The 20027-nt window shown below is 37.4% G+C and overlaps 1 protein-coding gene across 9 annotated transcripts in view; it reads left to right on the top strand.

The window, feature by feature from the left end:
- Positions 1–20027, top strand: part of Shq1 (SHQ1, H/ACA ribonucleoprotein assembly factor) — a 113607-nt gene that overhangs the window by 61215 nt on the left and 32365 nt on the right. The window contains exon 11 of one of the 9 annotated variants that reach the window (XR_015439499.1): positions 11720–11792. The exons of 6 other annotated variants lie outside the window; for them this stretch is intronic. Coding sequence is in view for 2 of the 3 variants with exons in the window: in XM_087182016.1 (XP_087038142.1) it covers positions 11720–11790 (71 nt within the window). In the remaining variant the exon portion in view is untranslated. Of the gene's footprint in view, positions 1–11719; positions 11793–18494; positions 19791–20027 lie in introns of those variants that run through there. 2 more of the 9 variants (XM_087182016.1, XM_087182017.1) reach the window with 2 other exon arrangements.

Below are 20027 nucleotides of genomic sequence, written 5' to 3'. Positions count from 1 at the left end.
TACTGCAGAGTATATTCATGATCTTCACAACTTTTTCCTCACTTTTTGCCTTCTGGTTTATTTCTTCATATAATATACCAGTGAAATGGAGTACCTTATTTTTATGTTTTAAAACGGTTGTGTATTTTCTTTAGTCTGTTTTTGATGGTTTTGATTATAATAATAAAAACTGTAAAATTTTATTTGAAATACTAGACAAGTGTACAATTCTAATAGAGTTCCATTTTACAGTGAGACATTTATTTTGGCACAAACTTGTTGGAATGTAGATAGCAAAGTCATTCTTACATGAAACTAATGAAGTTAGAGTAACAGTTACCATAAGTTTGCTTTAGTACTAGGTAGTGATCTCTTCTTAGGATATCTATGTCTTATAGAAGATATTTGCAAATCTTAAAAATGAAGGCTCCTGGATTCTTATTCTGAGTTACAGATTTTGCAAATTAGTTTTCTGAAAAGTACTCCTGCTATCCCTTTCTGTAAGCCCTACTGGAAGATGAATGTAGTGCCCATGACAGCAAATATTCCCTGGGTGGCATCAAGAAGAATCAGTTTGCTTGAGGTATTGGCTTATGAAAGTTAGGTCTGCCATAGTGTCATATCTTCTGATTCCAGATATTTTTCCAGATATGTCACCTATATAACCAGTTGTCTTCTCCCATGGAATATGGAAGGAGAAAAGACATGCTTCCCTTTAGAGAACTTTCCAAGAGGGAAAGGAGTTGATGAATCATTCATCTTCCTCATAGATGTTCTTGTAGTGCTTGGTTGAGCAACCGCTGGCCACATCTCATGCCTGAATCCTATTGTAGTAATCTGGATTTCATCTCTTCCCCCTCTACCGCTGTAGGGAGCATGAGAAGGAGCCTGCCTGCACCTGGTCCTGTCATAGTCCTTGTGAGCAGTGAATTGTAGTTAAATTCAATAGTACCTACTAGAGCCAATTCAAGGAGACTTTTTCATTGTTTAAAAAAAATGTAGCACTTTAAAAAATGTGAATTAGCTGTACCTTATTTTTATTGAATTGTTCAGCTACATTCAGAATCAGATTTCTTTTGATTTTATCCTGGTGGGCTGCCATTATTAGAAGCACTTATAGTTCTGCCCCCTGAAAATGTAGCAGCTTATACATCCTTTATATATGCAGGACAGAAAACAATGAAATGTAGTATGTTCCAGCTCTACTTCTCATTAGCCATGTGACCGTAGAAAGTCACTTCACCTAATGCAACTAGTATTTGTATTTTAATATTTCCTCTATAGTTAGTTCCCAGCTCCTTTTTAAACCAGTGGAAATAATAGTGTACCTATCATTTGTAACCTGTTTTATACTTATAATGGTACCAAATAAGTCATCTCCCTTCATCATACAGTATCCATTTGGTGTATTTTTTTAAAATAACTGATTTATTCCTCATTGTAAAAGGAGACTATGCTCACTGAAGAAAATTTGACATTGAAACTGTTTGATTGTAACTCGTGGTCCATTTTGAAATTTTGAAACAAGGGATCCAGTAAGACATTTTGGTTTTGTTACATAAAAAATTTTGTTTTGTTTTAAAAAAATAAATCTAAAATCCTGACTGCCTTCAGGACAAATCTGAGGTTGTAATTAATGTGTTAAATCACTTTTTTCTTTCTAGTGCAGTTTGTTGTTGGTCTACCACTCAGTTCACCCCCAGCCCATCTAGTATAGTTAATTAAAGTTAAATAGTCATGGAAGAAAAAAAAAATGTCTCTGAAATACTGAATGTATTTGCATAGAGCTGACAAATAGTTAACTCTAATTCTCTTAGTACACTTGTTTTTTCACTGCTTTTAAGCATACTTTTCCCCCTAACTGAGATTTTATGACGCTTTGGGCACTAACTAAAGTGGAAAGTTTGTAGAGGGAAACAGTTTCTCACTAAATAATTATATCTCATTTCATAAATCCTGAGCCTCACTTTCCTTGGTTGTAAGTGAACCCAAACTAGCTCAACACCAAAATCTTATAATTTCAATAATTAAGGCTTTACATTACTTTATACTGCTCTCGTTGCTTCCTTTACACTGCTTTGGTTATGTACTTTGGTAGGGGATAGGATTATGCTCCTCAGAACCACATGGATACACACATGTATGTCTTTCTTTTGCTTGCTCTTGTTCCTGATTACCTGCCCAAAAGAGGGAGATTGAGTCCTGTGTAGAGAGGTACAGCATCAGCATTAAGTATACAAGTTGAATCACGTAATTTTGTCAGGATTATTGAGCCCCACTATGTGCCAGATGCCGACATTGGTGTTAGGGATACTCTCACGAGTAACAGAGATATGTCATTGTTTGTTTTGTCTTTGAGTGAGGTTCTCACTATGTAGCCCAGGCTGGCCTTGAACTCATGGCGATCCTTCTGCCTCAGCCTTCTGAGTGCTGAAATTACAGGCATGCGCCACCATATTTGGCTGAGAAATGTCATCTTAAAGCTGAGCATCCCAATGGAGAATACAGATTTAAGCAGAATATTGTGCTGTACCTGATAGTGATTACAGAGGGGATGTACAGATACGGTGGAAGCACCACAGCTAGCTTTGGTGCTAGCTTTGGGGTACAAGAAAATGTTTCTCGTTTTGGTTTGAAAATGGTTTGTCCCCACCAAAACTCTCATAGGAGCTTGGACCCAGTGTAATAGTGTTGAGAGGTGGTGGGACCATTAGGCCAGAGAAAACTGAGAAAGTGAGGTTCATGCAGAGCTGCAGCCACTTAAAGATGTTGAGGCTATGTGCTGGGAGTGTGAAGCAACTAAGGGGTTTTGAGCTGTGTTGTGCTTGCGTGAAGGCAAATGAATCACTTTGGGGCAGAGCTTAGTGCCCCATAGTGCGTGAAGGCTGGGTAGGAGGGTGGTCATGCAGCTTAAGAATGATCCATATGTGTCTGAGCCAGGCTAGTGAGAGAAAAGGAAAACTCCAGAGAGGCAGATGAGACAGACAAGTGGTTGGCTGCTTTGCGAGGTGAAAGGTGAGATCCAGGGTTTAACTTGGCTAGTTCACTGGGCCATAGAAGATGCATTTCCTGATCTGACATGATATTGCACAGGGTATAGATTGAGAGAGAAGATGAGTTCAGTCTTGAAAATGTTGATTTGAGTCCTCTAAGGAACATGCAAAAAGAGGTGGCCTTCTGAGTCACAGCTGGGGAAAATGTATGGAGAAGAATTTGGACAAAATAGGGATGTAAATTAAATAGCAAATGTAAAAATGCTCTCTTGTTGCATAGTACTGTGTTACCCATATGAATATAATAATAATCAGGAGTGGATGCATTCCAGGCTAGGAAAATTACTGTGCAGAGGAAAAGACAAGGAAAACATGGATGCAGCATGGTAAACAGATTTCCAGGTTGCTATACTGTACTGGAAGGGCAAGAATGGATGTGAGGCTGTTTGTATTTGGATCGTAGTTTATCCTCGAAGTTTCCCTTTATTGTTGAATAAGAGACTCACCTGTTAGCCTGTGACCATGAGGTTTTAGTATCAGGGCCAGATAAAAATCCTTATGTCTCCAGTCTGTGTGCTAGAAACTGTCAGTATTTTTGACTTAGAGTCAATTGGTTACATAAGAGAAACTCAGACTTTGACAGTAAAAACAGAGGGCTTTATTAGGAGACTACAGGGTATCTTCTGGAATCCAGGAGTAGGATACAGATGGGCCTTAGGAGCTTAAGCCGTGTGCCCTCCATCGGTGGTCTCATGTGACTGCTTTCTGCAAGGCACTGCCACTTTACTCTTGTCTCTGCACATGGAGGAGGGGACAACTCTCCATAGTTCTGAATTGACGTGTCCTTACATTCAGTAGAGATGGACTGGAGCCTCTGGTTTGTAATTCCAGGGCAGGAAGACTTTGGGGCAGTTTGTGTGTCTGTCTGGTCGCCTTGGTCATGGTGGGGCGAAGAGGTTCTCTCTAATGTAGGGCACATTCAACCCCAGGGCCCACTTTGGCAGTAGTGAGTGATACTCTTGGCAGAGAAGAGTGTGTGGGGACATGCAACCACCTCATGAAGACATTGCTGTAATTCCACAACACTATTTTAAGCCAAAGCTGTGATACTTACTGTCACCCATGTCACTGATATTCAGTCTCCAGCAGTGAAGGCGATTTCAGGAATCTGTTAAATTCAGGCCTGCAAAGTGGTTATCAGGTCCTCTAGGTGGTTTCATTTTTGTATGGGAAGTTACTTCTCTGACAAATGGTAAATGTTAAGTGTTACATTGCTGCTAATGAGTTACCTGTAGAAATTCCAAGAAACAGTGTGCATAATTTCAAGCAAGTTAAACCTTCCTTGAATTGAAATCATTCTTAGTAAGGTACTTATTCTGGCATGTCAAGGTGCTCTTTAGTTTTACTGTTTATTTTTAATTAAATCCACAAATTCAATCTGGATGGAAGTGGGTTTTATCTCCATAAGAAAAGATTAGCACAGTCTGCATGCACTCACTTACATCCATTCAGTGTGGCTTCACATGGAAAGGATTTGCTTAATGACTCTTCACCTTATCACCGTGAGTTCAGCAGTGCCCACTGGGGACTGTGGTTCTTCATTCTCTTACAGGAAATGTGCCAGTAAATCATAGGATTACAAATGTTCCTACAGGTTTAAGACTAAAATAACCCTTTATAAGATATGAATGCTCCTTGTAACTAAGTATATTGAAAAACCTAACAATATATATCTGAATGTTAATGTTTTATGGGGGGGGGGGATTCTTTTTTTCTTTGCTTTGGTTTTAAAAATTTTGTAATTTTATCCTACTTTTTTTTTTAGATAAACTTGTTATTTTAGAATAGTTTTAGGTTTATAGAAAAATTGCAAAGATAGTGCAGAAAATTCCCGAATACCCCACACTCAGTTCCCCTATTACTGACTTCCTCCATTGGAATGGTGTAATTGTCATGATTAATGAATCCGTGTTGATACATTGTTATTAAAGTTATTTAGATTTTCTTAGTTTTTTAACTTAATGTCCTTTTTCTGTTCTGCAGGACCACATTTTGTTTTGTTTTTTAACTAGAACTCAAATCAGTGATACTCTCTTTCTTAGACATTTTGATTATCCAAGAGCTTAAATGCTGCCGAAGGTAATGAAATATTATCAAGATATCTAGATTACTTGAGGAGCTTGGTACATACAGGCATTCTAATCATTATGCATCCCGGCCTTGGGGGGGGTGCTGGTATATTTGAGAGTTTTTAGAAATTTCAAAACATAATTGATTTGTCATTCTTACTTACACATGTACTGTATGCCATCATGCTTTTGATATGTTGATAAAATAGAGCAGGTTCATAAAAATAAGTTGGATAAGCCTTTACATTTTTATATTATTTTTTTTAAGGAGAAGCAGTTTAAAGAAGAAAATGTGATTGGTAGTTCTTGTGAAAAAGATCACCATTTCCAGAGGCAAATCAGCACAGAAATGCCAGGCCTGTTTTGGAGGAGTATCCTGTGAATCGGGTCCCTCTGTGGCTGGGTGGCTGTGTTAGATTGGTTTCTCTTCTTTCTCGTTTTAGTCCCTGCTAAGTGGCTTTGGACTTCTCAGGTTCTGGGTTTTGGCTTGCTGGAGCTCTGATTTACAGAGTGAACAAATGTTTTCCTTCACCTTCTTGTTCTTGTGTATTTTTTTTTTTACCTCAAAGCTCTCGGGAAGAGACCCACAGGATCAAGGCAGTGTGGGTGATGATTGATTTACCCAGGTTTTGTAACCAGCATTCTGTACCTCATGTGGGATTTCCCCTGTGCTTGGATGTCTTTGACATCCCATTCAGAGGAGAGGCTTACATTGATTAATGTGGTGTATGTGTGGTTATCGCACTTAGAGAGTACGCTGTTAAGGAGAGCTTTGTCAAGAGCGTCCTTTGAATGGAGTCCCAAGCAAGCTCTTTTAAAAATCTGACAACTTCAAGTACAATTTCCTTCTTCTGCCTATTATGATTGAAACCTAAGTCTTGTTATAACATAATTATCTCAGCTGAAGCCAGCAGGGAGTTGCTGCCTTAATATAAGGGGTGTGAAGTTCCCTAAATAAATAGAGGATTAATTACATTCGCAGCATGCCGTGAAGGTGATGAGATTGATTGTGAGGATTTGACTTGTCCCATTTCCTGCTCTGACCACTCTCTTGAATAAATAGAAGCTGAGAAAATAATAAATAGAGCTCTGAAGTGTGTTGTTGTCCGTGGGGTGTTTAGAGAAGGACCTCCATAAGGCACATTTCCAGATTTTAAGTGAGTTATATGATAGTTATTGTAGATAATTTATCATTGATTATTCTTTTAATGTTCTCAATTTAAACGCCTTTCCAGGAAATCATTTGTATTTCAGAAATACAGATAATAGCAGAATGTTGAAAGAATTTGACAAATTGAATTTTAGTGGATGGTTATGAGCAAATTTCTGATCCCACGTTTAGATGTTTTCATTTAGTGTGGCCTTTCAAACTATTTATACTTAAGAAAATGTTAGCTATTATATATTCCCATTGTCTTTTTTGCCCAGGGGAGTCATGCTTTTGTGAAAGTGATAAATTAGTACTTTCACAAAGCAAGTCATGTTTTCTATTCTGTACTTGTCTCACCTCCTTTTTCTGGAGAATTTTATAATACTCTAAGCTGTGATTTTGATTTACATATTTATTCTTCTGTCGTGACTTCCTAAATGAGATATGCTTACCACGAGGAGCCCATAAAGCAATTGTTTTAGGGTGCAAGAAGACTGTAATGCTTTCTATTTTTTATTTTATTTTTAAAAAAGAAATTAAGGGGCCGGGGATTTAGCTCAGTGGTTTTGCCGCCTGCTGTGCAAGCTCAAGGACCCGAGTTCAATCCCCGGTCCCCCCCCAAAAAAAAAAGAAAGAAAGAAATTAAGCTTCACTAACATTTTAGAGATGGCAAAAGTGTTTTGTGGCTATGTACCATACATTTTTTAGCAATGGGATACTTGATCAAAAGCTTAAAAGACCGCTGCTTCAAGGAACGACCATCCTTATCCTTATCCTTAACCTTAACCTTAACCTTAACCTTATCCTTATCCTTATCCTTATCCTTTCCAAGAAGCATGTTCATTATTCTCAAGGCCTAAAGAAAAGCTCCCTATCCTGGCATGTCAGGGTTGGAGTTCAGGGTCTCTGCATGCCACTGGCTTGGCCAAAGTTGAACACATTAAAACTCTAGCTGGAGCTTGCGACTTTGCCAGATGTCACTCACTCCTTGCGTTCACTGGTGTGTTCTCTGCCTCAGGAAGAGAAAGAAGCTTGACTTCTGAATGCAGAGCCTTTGTCAGGAAGGCAGTGCATGTTTCTTGGGGACACACAACTTAGCTTTATCTAATTTTTGTGTTAGGGGTTCTCCTGTGGTATTCCTGTGTATTAATTGAAGGCATTAAAGAACAAAGCCAGCTCTCATTTTGAGAAGAATTTGAAATAAGACAATCATGTTATTCTAATGTGTTGATTTAAATATTAAAGAATAAAAGCCAGCTATCATTCTGAGAAAAAAATGCAGTTAGAAATGGACAATACAGGTTTAATCTCAAGATGTATGAATTCATAAGGGATAATTTCCTGATTTCATTGTTAATCACTGATACAAGGAAAAAGGGCCCAAAGAAATCTGGACTGTGAGTGTCCTAGAGGGTAAGGGTCTTATCAGCTTGGTACCCCAGCACTTAGCCAAATGACACTTACTAATGACACTCAGAAAATGCTTATTGCATTGAAAGTTTTCTGATTCAGTAAAGTTTCAAGAAACAGAAGCAGTTTAACCTTCTCTACACAATGCAAACTTATCTCTTGTAGGACCCTTGAATGAATGTTTGTATCCTGTCACAGCACATACGCACTCACACACAGAGATGTTATGTGTCCAGTCAATGACAAAGGAAACGTGACTTTCTGGGAATGTTTATTTACCTAGGAGTGAGAAAGTTAAAATGGGTTGGAGTTCTCTGTCATGTGAAAGCAAAGCCTGTGGGTGTTCGGATGGTTACATGTATTAGATCACTGCCATTTGCCCTACTCATTGAGCAAAATCATCCCAGAGCATGGTATTGGGACTGCCAAGCAGGATCCCTGAGAAATCAGACTAAAGAATTGACCATGTCTGAGCCTATACCTGTGTATCACCATGTCTAGGGACAGAAAATGGGAGCTAGTTGCAAAGGAAGAAGGTATTCCATCTCTCAATTCCAGGATGTATTCCAGACCCTTTTCTTCTCCAGATTATGCATCTAGACGGGACAATCAAGTGGACCTGTGATATAACTAAGGATATGACCTGTGGCCATTGATTCAGTCATATTTCTCATGAGCAGACGCCTACATGACAGTTTCCTAGATCAAACCCTGTTTATCTGAAATAGTTAAGTTGTAAATAGTTCTGTTCTTTGTTTAAATCAGTTGAGAGTAGGGTTGAATCGCATCTGTACTGAGCACCTGCTGTGGCAGGCATGGTCCTCAATGCTGACTGTACTGTCACCGTCAAGGTTTCCCCATCAAGAAGTCAACTGTCAAGGGCCTGGGATTAGCTCAGTGGTTCTGCCGCGTGCCTCGCAAGTGCAAGGTCCTGAGTTCGATCCCTGGTACCAAAAAAAGAAAATATTTCTGTTTTGTGAACTCATGGGCAACTTTCGTATTTTGTACTTACTTTTTGGTATGTTGTATAGCAAACATATATCCCCCACATGTGTTTTCTTATAGTTGCATTTTAAGAACTTACAATAAATGCTTGGTGTAATTCTTTTCCTCTAATGTTGCAGAATATTACAGAAGTGAATAAAGTAAAAAAGTGTGATGGCTTGTACTTAAGGCCCAACTACACAAATAAATGAGAAAAAGAAAGTTCTTATGCCCTGAGTGAAATGAAATAAACATTATAATTAGATAATTCATCAGTGCTTTTTTGAATTTTCCTAAAAACAGGCATTTAAGTAATAATTTGATATTACAGAGTTTCTCTCATCATTTTGGTGTACCATTTTATTATTTATATAAAATCACAAGCCAGGCATGTTGGGACACGCCTGTAATTCCAGCACTCAGGAGGCTGAGGCAGGAGGATCTTGGGTTTGAGGCAACCTGAGCTACAGAGCAAGATCTTGTCTCATCCCACACCAAAAAGAGAGAAAGACCATACCATTAGAAGTCTAATGTACATAGTTATGAGGTTAATACCAACACAACAAGCAGTAGAATGTGCTTGTAGTGTTATGGCATGCTTGCCCTTTATTTAGGTGGCCTGCACTTGGTTTTGTGCTGGATGCAGTATTACTTTACATCACAGATTTATAATTATGTGGTGTACTTTACACGACAGAGTGACATGTTACGAGACATGGCCTTATTTTCTCCCGACTCTTCCTTACAGTATAAACCCAGGGCACATATACACCCAGAGTTGTTCTTTGGGGATGTCATTTTTATTTCTTACTAAAACCCAGAATACTTTTCTTGAGCAAAGAATAAAGCATCTTCTCACGTGCAGTATTAAGTAACACATGCCATTCCAAGTAAGCTTGCCAGCCAGTTTAGATTTTATTTCCATCCTTAGTACATCTTAATGCTTAAGGAAAATAAGCATTTACTTCTTACTGGAAGAAACTGACTTCACTTTCAGCTTGATGCATAAAATTACAGTTGTCAGCATATGTCCTATCTACTTGTTTTAATGGACACAGCAGTTAAAAGGACTCACTTATGCTGTGTAAGCTAAAGTGATATGAATAAAACTATTGGCAAAAGATCTCCAGTCTGTTAAACACTGGATTAATCATGAAAATTGGGCTTTCAAAACTCCAGTTGTGATGTGTGTATGCTGAGTGCCACAGCACTACACATCCTTATATGTCGAACCTGTTTCTGTGATCTGTGATTTCACATGTAAATTTCAAATTTCAGGTCTTCACTTGCTAAGTCCTAGGCTTATCTTAATATTTTATCATAAAGATCCAGTCTTGTTCCAGGTTTATATGAGAATAGTTTTGCTTTAGTCTTGAAACAAAGCCTACGCAGATCTACCCCTCATCTGCACAGGTCAATGTAACATGCTTCCATTAGTCATGTCATTGCAGACATAACCTGCCAGTGTAAGAAGGGCTGCACTGTTGAGGTGTGGCAGTGATTCTGCCAGGTGATACCTTTGTTTTGTATCATTTGGGATCTTGTTACCCTAAGTGGTAGAGATACTGGTTTTTAAATTATGAGTGCTTTTCACTTGAGTATCTGTTTATCTGTCCATTTATTCAGCAGAGTTAAGGTCCCTGTTGTGTGTAAGGTTCCACATTAAAGTTCTGGGCCTGCAGTTGTAAGCAAAACTAGACATGGCCCCTGCCCTCATGGAACTTACAGGGAGAAAGATGTTAATCATATTCTCACACAAAAAGTAAGACATGAAGTGCTGCAAAAGAAAAGATTCACACTGCCTGGAAAGCATGTTACAGGTAACCTGGTCTGATGGGGAGATAGGAGGAGGAGGTGTGTCATGGGAGGATTCCCTGGGTGCATGAGTGTTTTGAGTACCCTTGTACATGTAGGAGATTACTTGAGAGTTCTTCAAGAAGTTGTCATAGATCCACTGTGTGCAAAGTGGCTGGAGTGAATTCTATATATGCTCCAGAAATTGAAAGCTGGCCAGGGTTACTGAATCATAGAGAAAGGGTATGAATATGTGAGGAGGAGTCAAGGTGAGCATGGTGATGAGCTGGTGATGTGTACTATACAGTATCTTCTAAGCAGGAATGATACGAATTTTGATCCTTACTCTAAGAGGATTAGAAAGACAGCAAAGGATTTTAAGTATGTGGTGTAAGATCACTGGGATTTCAGTAGGAAGCTTTTTAAAGCCAGTTTGAGGGCTACTAACAGTACCTTTTGTAGAGGGTAAATGTAACCTGTATGATGAAGGAGGATTCAGGAACAAAAATGAACCAGGGGAATAGGGAGAGGGAGTGTGGAAGATGATGCCTGGGTTTTTGGCTTGCATGGCATTTGAATGAAGGATGAAACCTCATTTTGAAATAATAAATCTCAGGGTTTCCTGTTTTTCAAGAAATTCCTTTTATAGAACTTAGCGTTTTTTGAGGCGATCTATGCCTTAGATCATAATTCTACATAATGGCTTATTTTCTTTCTTTGCCTCTGTTGCTGTTTATTACTTAAAAGAACTACTGGGCTCAGTTACCTATTTAGAGTTTGCCTTTTACATGGTTTTTTGGTATGTTTACAGAGTGTAGTTATTTTCTTAAAATATTTCCCTATGAAGTACAGTGGTAAGTATAATATCTATAACATACGTGTGCAGATTAAACATATATGTACCTACCACCGATCTTAGGATATCAGTTTCCCAGAGGCTCCCTGTGAGACCATCCTCCTCATACCCTCTCCTTTCCGCCTCTGGTAACCACAGCCTGAATTTTGTGTTAATCATTACTTTACTTGTGGTTTTACCATTTATGTATATATTCCAGGTTCACTTTTTAGTTTTACTTGCATTTGAACTTTGTATAAATTGAATCATATTTTATATGGTCTCCTGTTAACTTGCTTCTTTCCCATAATTTGTTTCAGATTTATTTCTGATGATGCATAGGTTGTGGTTTGTCCTTTTGTTTTCTTGCTATATACTATGCCACTGTCTAACTATACTACAATGTATCTGTTGTTCTCTAAACTGCACTGTTGATGGTTTCCAGGTGGAGTTACTGGGAATGCTGCTCTGAACATCACTGTGCATGTTTCATGGTGTGCTTATGCAGCTATTTGGGTAAGCCCTGTACCTAGCAATGGAAGGGGGCTTCCCAGGGTAGACTTTTCTAGAGGGTATTAAACCATTTTCCAAGAAGATTGTACCAACTTGTTTCAACTTACACTCTCACCAGCAGTGCAGGAGAATTTCCCTGGTTCTGTTCTTATGCCAGCACAGTACTTATATTGTTCATGTTTTAAGATTTGACAATGTGGAGAGGAAGAAAATAGTTTCTTTTACAATAATTTGCATTTTCTGATTGTTAATGAAGCTGAACTTTTTTTTTCATATATTTTTGGGCCAGTGGTGTTTCCTCTTTTATGAAATGTCTATTTTACGGCCCATTTTTTAATAGGGCTGTCTTTCTTTTTGATTTGCAGTATTATTACAGTATTCTGGATGCTAGTTCTTTATTGGTTAAATGTGTTGCACACATTTTTCTCCCAGTTATAGTTTATCTTTCAGATTCATTGTACTGTCTTCATAAACAGAAGTTTTAAATTTTAATGTTGTAGAATTTATCAATATATTCCTTTATGGCTGTGCTTTTTGTTTCTTGTTTAAGAAAGTTTTTATGATTTCAATGTCATAAAAATATTCTCCTATAGTATCTTCTAAAATTTTTAGTTTTTGTGTGTGATTAGCGTTAATCTCTTAGTCCACCTGGAATTGATTTTTTTATATGTTATGCGATAGGAGGTCAGTTTCATTTTTTTCCCATGTGGATAACCTTATCCCGGCTTCATTTATTAAATAGTCTAGCCTTGCCTTGTACACTGTCATAAATCAAGTTTAACATATAGGCTTGGATCTGTTTCTGGGTTGTCTATTCAGTTCCACTGATTTACTTGTCTGTCATGTGCCAATACCATACTTTCTTAATTACTATAGCTTTATATCTTAGAATCAACTTGTCAAGTTCCATGAAAAACATTTTGATTGCAATTGCTTTGAATCTATTAATCAGTTTAGGAAGACTAAAATATTTAGTCCCTTTTCCAATAGCATGATATAGCTCTGTATTAAAAGTTTTCTTTAATATCTTTCAATAAAATTTTTTCCATAAGAAGTTTACACATATTTTGTTAGGTTTATTGCTTTATATTTTGGTTGTGGTTGTAAATAAGGCCTTTCTTTTTTTTAAAACAATTACTTTCAAACTGCTTGTTTAAAGTATATAGAAATGCAGTTCACTTTTTTATATTGATTTTTGTATCCAGCTGACTTAACAAGTCTACTTGAACTCCTATATATAGTTTCTCTTTAGTTTTCCTATAGACAGTAGTAGTAGTGCAAATACAGTAATGACAGTGTTTTTTTTTCTTTTCCAAACTTCATATCATTTATTTTGCTTTCTCTTCTCTTCATCTTACTGCTGTGGTCTAGGATCTGTAGTACAGTACTGAGTAGGTATAGTGGTACAGTATTTTTCTATCTTATTATTTATCTTTAAGAAAATGCCTTCAGAGATTCATCATTAAATACAACATTGACGGGCTGGGGATTTAGCTCAGTGGTTCCACCACCTGCCCCGCAAGCGCAAGGACCTGAGTTCGATCCCCAGTACAAAAAAAAAAAAAAAAATACAGTGTTTACTGCAAGGTTTTGTAGATAATCTTTATTGAGTTAAGCTCTTATTTTTAGTTTATAGAGATTTTGATCCCAAATAGTTACTGGATTTTAGTGTATATTTTCCTTTTGAGATGATCTCGATGTTTCCTCCTTTGATCTTTAATGCATTGAATTATATTTATGAAATTTACAACAAATTAGTCATTGCATTCCTGAGATAAACCCACCTTGATTATTTGTAGTATTGAATATGATGCTGGATTGAATATGTATGCATGCACTCAAGGGAGGGTGAGGGGGGAAGACTGATTATACTTTTCTGTTCTTATACCATCTTTTTCTGGATTTGGTATCAAGGTTATAATAGCCTGATAAATGAGTTGAGAGCATTGCTTTTTCTGTACTTTGAAATAGTCTTGTCACTGGACAGGGTCTGAGGTCCCCCAAAGGAGAGATGGGGACCTTGGCTTATCCTGTCCACAGAATGGGTTGTAGGTTCACTGATTTGTGTCACAGAAAAAGAATTTCATCACATGTCAGTGAGAGACATAGACATATTTTTATTAGGCAGAGTTAAAGAAGCACGTGCTCAGAGAAAATAGTGTGAGCCCCTGGGGTTTCTTAGACATTCTTGGGGGTGTTCTCAAGGATGATCTAAGAAGTGTATTGCTGTCAGGTTACCCACTAGTGGGCTAGGTTAAAATGCAAACCATTTGCATGTGTTTGAAGTTTAAAGATATGCCCTCCATTCTTAGTGATGTTTCCTTTACAGTAAGAAGTCTCCGGGATTTGTGACTGTATTATAGTATGGGAAGGCTTATTGTATCTTTAAGATCCTTAGGAATTTTTTGGAGTGAGTTTACTGGAAGGGAAAAAGGTGTTTTAACCTTGGATAACTTTGTGTGCTGAAGCTGCAGTTTTTCTTAAGAGTACAATTTAAAATTATGATTTTCCTTATTTCCTTTCTACTTATCTTTATTTCTTCTATCTTCCTTCACTCTAAGATGGAAATCATCTGTTCCTTGAATTCTTGGTAGGAGTCTTCAAAAAAGTCATGTTGGCCTATCTTTATGAGGATAATTTTTTTAACTGTTAATTAAAATTTTCTGATTGTTATAGGACTGTTCAGGTTCTTTATTTCTCTGGGAGTCAGTTTTGACAGGTTCTTTTTTGGTAGAAATGTATCCATTTCAACTTAACTTTCAATCTTTCTGGCATAAAGTTTTTATTTACTCTTCTCCACTTTTTTCTCCAGGGCATCTGTATTGTTTTATTTTACATTTGCAATGTTTATACTTTCCTTTTGTTTTGTTTAAAACTAATTTTGCCAGAGGAAGAGTGTATTTACTTAGTTTATCAATATTTTATTTTCGTGATCCTATTATTGTCTTCTCTTTGATTATTTTTTTGTTATAATCCATTTTTATTCTATGTTTTGGGAGTTTGTTACACTTTTTCCTTCAACTTCTTATGTAGATTTGTGACACATTGGCATTTCTTCATTTAAGGTTATAAATTTTCCTCCAAGTATCTCCTTTGTATACATTTCATAGATTTTGAAGTGTACCGAATTTTCATTACTGTTCATTTCAGATATTTTCTGATTTTACCTCTTATTGATTTCTGACGTAATTGCATTTTGTCAAAAAAAATACCATTCTTTTAAAACTAGTTGATATTAATTTTGTCTTGCATATAATCAATTTTCATACATTTTCAGTTTTATTTTTGAAAATAGTACTTATTTTCTGTTAGCTGCTGTGTTCTGTACATCAAACATGAAAACAAAACTTGTCAACTGGGGAGTTTAATTATTTTATATCTTCTCTGATTTATTTTGTCTTTCATTCATACCAATTCATGTTTTGCCAATTTTGAACGAGATGTGTGAAACTCTTGCTGTGTCAATTTCTTTCTATAGGCCTGGCCTCTCGGTTTTTACTTTATATATTTAGGCTTGTTATTTGGTATCGATAGTTTATAATTGTTATATCTCTTTGGTGAATTAAAGTTTTGTAGTGATCTTTTTATCACTAAATGCCTTTCGCCTTCTGGTCTGTATTGTGTGATATTATTAACAGGACAGTTCTGGCATTCTTTTTTTTCTTCTTCTTAAATGGAAATTTTAATGCTTAATAAATTTATAAAGCTTAAAAATAGTGAGTCCTTTATAATAGTCAAAGGAGAATTCTGAGAGGGTCTAATTAAAAGAAAAAGGAAGGAAAGAGGAAAGAATAGGATTAATAAGCCCTATTAATTAATAAAAGTAAATCAAAACCCCAAACAATCATCTGAGCTCAGATGATATGCTACTTAGGGGCTTTTCTCTGCAAAGCAGTGACCTGACAGAGCCTGAACTATGGAATACAAACTGGTCTACCTTGTTTCCTTTTTGTGAGAATTTGTGCAGAATGTGTCTATAATGAGATCTAATAGTCTCTAAAAGCCAGAGATTTAATTTTATTTTCCAATTTAATAATTTTGAGGAAGAGACAAAATAATGTAAGATCTGTGTATTCCATGAGGATTTTATAATCTGGTGATTTTTTGTTGTCTTCATTTTGGACTTTGAAAATAATTCTTTTTTTAAATTAAAAAAACCACCAAAAATGTGACACATAATTATTTTCATAAAATGTTTATTTCAGCTCAAACTAGAAATCAATTTGGGATGCTTGGACTTAGTGTAATTTCTATGAAGGTTTTGGCATTCTTATGATTAGATTTGCCTGGTGTATCTCCTTTTTGGCCTGGGAGGATTTAATTTTTGTGAATATTGCTTCAGTAAACTTTTGATGACTTGGTTTCCAGTAAATTCAAATATAATTACAAAATTTTACACTTTGTATATGTGAAAAGTATACTTTGAACATATGATGTAAAGCTGTGATACAATAGTAGTTTGGGAACTAGCTGTTCCTTTAGATGCTTTGGGTTTTTGGCCATGTCTTCCCGTAGGTTATCTTGTTTGCATTTTCTAAATCGTGTTTTTGTCTTTGGTTCCCCACTCAACATCGGATCATTCCCCAAGTCCTTCTAATTCTTATACCATCTGTCTTATTTCAGTCCCTCTTGTTAGTCACCCTGCCTCTGCTTTAATTCGGGCCTACATTTTCTCCTTTCCTGTCTGAGTATCCCTTCTTTACTTTGCCACCACAGTGTCACTCCCCATCCTGTGTGTTCACCCAGTAATGCCAGTCTGCCTACTCTCAGGCACTACTGTCACCACATCTGTCTTGTTCACCAGTTCTTACAATTCTCCCTGTATATGAGATAAATTTCTAGGCTGGGCTTGTGACCTTCCATCTCATTTTCCTCATCTTCTAAACTTTGTCTCTCCCTCCTGCTCCTTGGGCACCTCCTGTCCCCTGCTAAGTGGATTTACAGTACTCACAGTTTCCCAAGTTTTGTATATACTTCAGCTTTTCATTCCTCTTCTGCCTTATCCCCCTTCCCAAAATGTTACATGTTGCTTTCTCCAACAACCCCAACAAAGCTTTCTTGCCACTGTGAGACTTAAGATAACATTGCTGTTACTTTCCTTGGTGATGATCATATGTACTGTAGCCAGGCACAGAACTGAGACATCTGGAAAAATCTTTCTTTCAAAAGCTTTTATCTTGTTCATCAGTTTTCTCTGCAGTGTAGCTACTATGCATAATGCCAAGCCCTGGCATGAGGGACGCCAGTGCCTGGAAACTCACTGTGAATAAGAGAACCCCTTGACTTTGAAGTAGCTGAGAGTATTTAAAAGTTCTCCTTTAAACTGGACTAAAACATAACTTTTAGATCTGGATTCATTTAGAGTAAATCAGTTCCCTTTTTAAATGTCTGCATTGAACTACCCAGATGATTACTGTTGTATCTCCACTGGATCTTCTAGGTCAATCTCTTTTGCCTTTAAATTACTCTTACAGGTCCAACATTCCTAGCCCTTTACCCATCCTGACCTCACTTTAAGCAAACTGCTTTCACAGTGCCCGGTGTCCTTTTGTTTTTTTTTAATTTGGTGAGGGCCTTCTTGAAATATTTTCTGGGTTTGGCCAGAAAAGAGCTGCTGCTTCTGTTTTCTATGAACATTACTTTTTCAGTGTAGTTTATGAGTTTATCTAATGATCATTGGAAACATTAAGATATTATTTATTTGGGCCGGGGATTTAGCTCAGTGGTTCCGGCGCCCGCCTCGAAAACACAAGGTCGCGAGTTCAATCCACGGTACCAAAAAAAAAAAATTATTTTTCTTAGTTGTGATTAGCTGAAGTTTTTTTTTTTTAGAGATTTTATTTTTAGCCGAAGTTTTTGAACTCCTTTGTGTCAAACATTCTTTAACTGTAATTACTCTCTTCTGTCCTAGTTATTGAAGATCTCTGCATGTGTCCCTATTCAGTTTCCCCTTGTTGGATTCAGACTATCCCATCCACTTGTTACAATCCTTTTGGAGCAAAAATCTTGTCATCTGGGCTTTTTCCTGATCTTTTAACCTTTGTGATGCTCTTCCTGAAATCTATCAGAAAGCATTTCTGGACCAGACACTGGAGAACTGAGGAAAAATTAGATATGGCTCCTGGCCTGAGGGGATTAGAATGAGCTTTCTTTATTCACCTAAGAAAGCAGATAGAATATTGAATGAGAAAAGCTGAAGTCATCTTTGTGCCCATCTACTGGACACTTTCCCTCAGGTTGAAATTGATCTTACCTGTATGGTCAAATGTGAGTCCAGTCACTTCTACAGTCATACACCCCTTGCTCTAATCTTGGCCACCAAGAGACTATAGGAGCCTGCCATGTGCCTTGTTATGCTCTGCGGACAAGGCTCCTAGGCTCAGGTCAGTCCAAATGGTGGCATCAGTGTTGTAAAGCTACAGCAGCTCCTGAGGATCACCTGCTTCATCTCATATCGTCCTTTGGTTCATAGATGTTTATTTAGCTCATGGACTGTGAGCGCATTTCCTTTTTACCTTTCTGGAAAGTAAAAGTTACCTCTTTCTTGCCTGCAACATGGATATTGGAAGCTAGATGGGATATCTTTCTGTAATCAACCAAACATCTTTGCAGTCAGTTTTAATCAGTATCACAGTTGTTGCCTTCAGCAATAATAGCTATAATCTCATGGGACTTCATGGGTATTTTTCTCCTTTCCTTATTCTTAGTTTATTGAACACACTGAGATGAAAGCCTTTGGTCAAACTAACAGAGAAGCAGAATCCTTCTTGCTACATTCAAGTTGTAGTCTGGTGCAACCCAGGCCCTGATCATTCTCTCATCTTAAGCCATGGACCACAAAGCCAAATCCCATTTTCAGTTTTGGATGGCTGAAGTCAGAAAGTTGTCCCCTGCCATTAAAAATATAGTAAGGCCATGGACATCTTAGTTAGTAATATGCACTCTGGAACCAGCTGGAAGCTTCGTATCTCTGTTTGTATTCCTTGTATAAACCATTTAAACTCTGCTTCAGCTATCTATAAGATGGGAAGAATTAGGAAAATAGATGATCTCACACATGCAGTACATTTAAAACATGATAATATGGAGTAAATGGTCAATAAATGTTTGCTAGGAACAAAGGTCCTGTGATACAGTGCTGGTTTAACAAAAGCATCAGCTGAATCAGGCAGTCAGTCCATAAGACCAATAGCTAGCATTTATCAAGTGCTTACTGCATGCCAGGCATTATGCTGAGTGTTTTGTATACATTATCTCTCTGCATCTCACAGGCTGCATATCAGTCTGAGTTATGTGCCCATTTTATTATAGCCCCAGATTACAAATAGGGGAATTGAGGCACAGAGCGATGAAGTAATCTAGGACTGTTTGAGGTCAGAATCTAAGCTCTTGGAAATCAGTATGGAGATACTTTCGAGAACTAGGACTATAAGCCGGGCATGGTGGCGCACGCCTGTAATCCCAGCACTTGGGAGGCTGAGGCAAGAGGATCACTGCAAGTTCGAGGCCAGCCTGGGCTACATAGTAAGTTCAGGGCCAGCCTGAACTACAGAGGGAGACCCTGACTCAAAAAATCCCAAACAAACAAAAAAAAGAACTAGGGCTAGAGGTCCCATTTGACCCAGCTATTCCCCTGCTGGGTATCTTCCCAAAAGAATTGAAAGAATCATACCACAGTGATATATGTGCGCCCATGTTCATGGCAGCACAGTTTGTAATAGCTAAAACATGGAAACAGCCCTATTGCCAATCAACTGGAGACTGGATAAAGAAGATGTGGTTTTTTATAAAGTGGAGTACTACTCAGCCATAAAGAATGAGAAATTAGAGGCATTTATAGCTAAATGGATGCACATTGAGGTGATACTCTCAAGTAAAATAAATAAGACACACATGTGTAAATACCAAATAGTTTCTCTGGTGTGAGAAACTGAAAATATAAATAAGGATCAAAATGTATAATAGATAATTGAAAACAGGAGGACAAGGTTCAAAGAGGAAGGGGAAGTGGGAGGGGTTGGGAAAAGGAAAGAAGGGAACAGAATTAATATGAGAAAATGAAAAAATGGAAATAAAGTCTTTGTAAATAGGGAGGGATGGAGGGGTTGAAGGGAGGGCAGGGGAAGGGGGAAAAATAAGAATCAAGATATATTATGTAAAGGTACAAATCTCCAATGATGAATGTTATTATATTGTATACCTAAAATGCACCAATAAAATTAAAAGAATCTAAGCTCTTA

This window comes from Heterocephalus glaber, unplaced genomic scaffold (genome assembly GCF_053883595.1).
Source record: "Heterocephalus glaber isolate CG9 unplaced genomic scaffold, H.glaber_assembly_v1.0 deba00001472, whole genome shotgun sequence".
NCBI lineage: Eukaryota > Metazoa > Chordata > Mammalia > Rodentia > Bathyergidae > Heterocephalus > Heterocephalus glaber.
The sequence above is the reverse complement of the archived record's forward strand: the minus strand, read 5'-3'. Positions and strand labels throughout refer to the sequence as shown.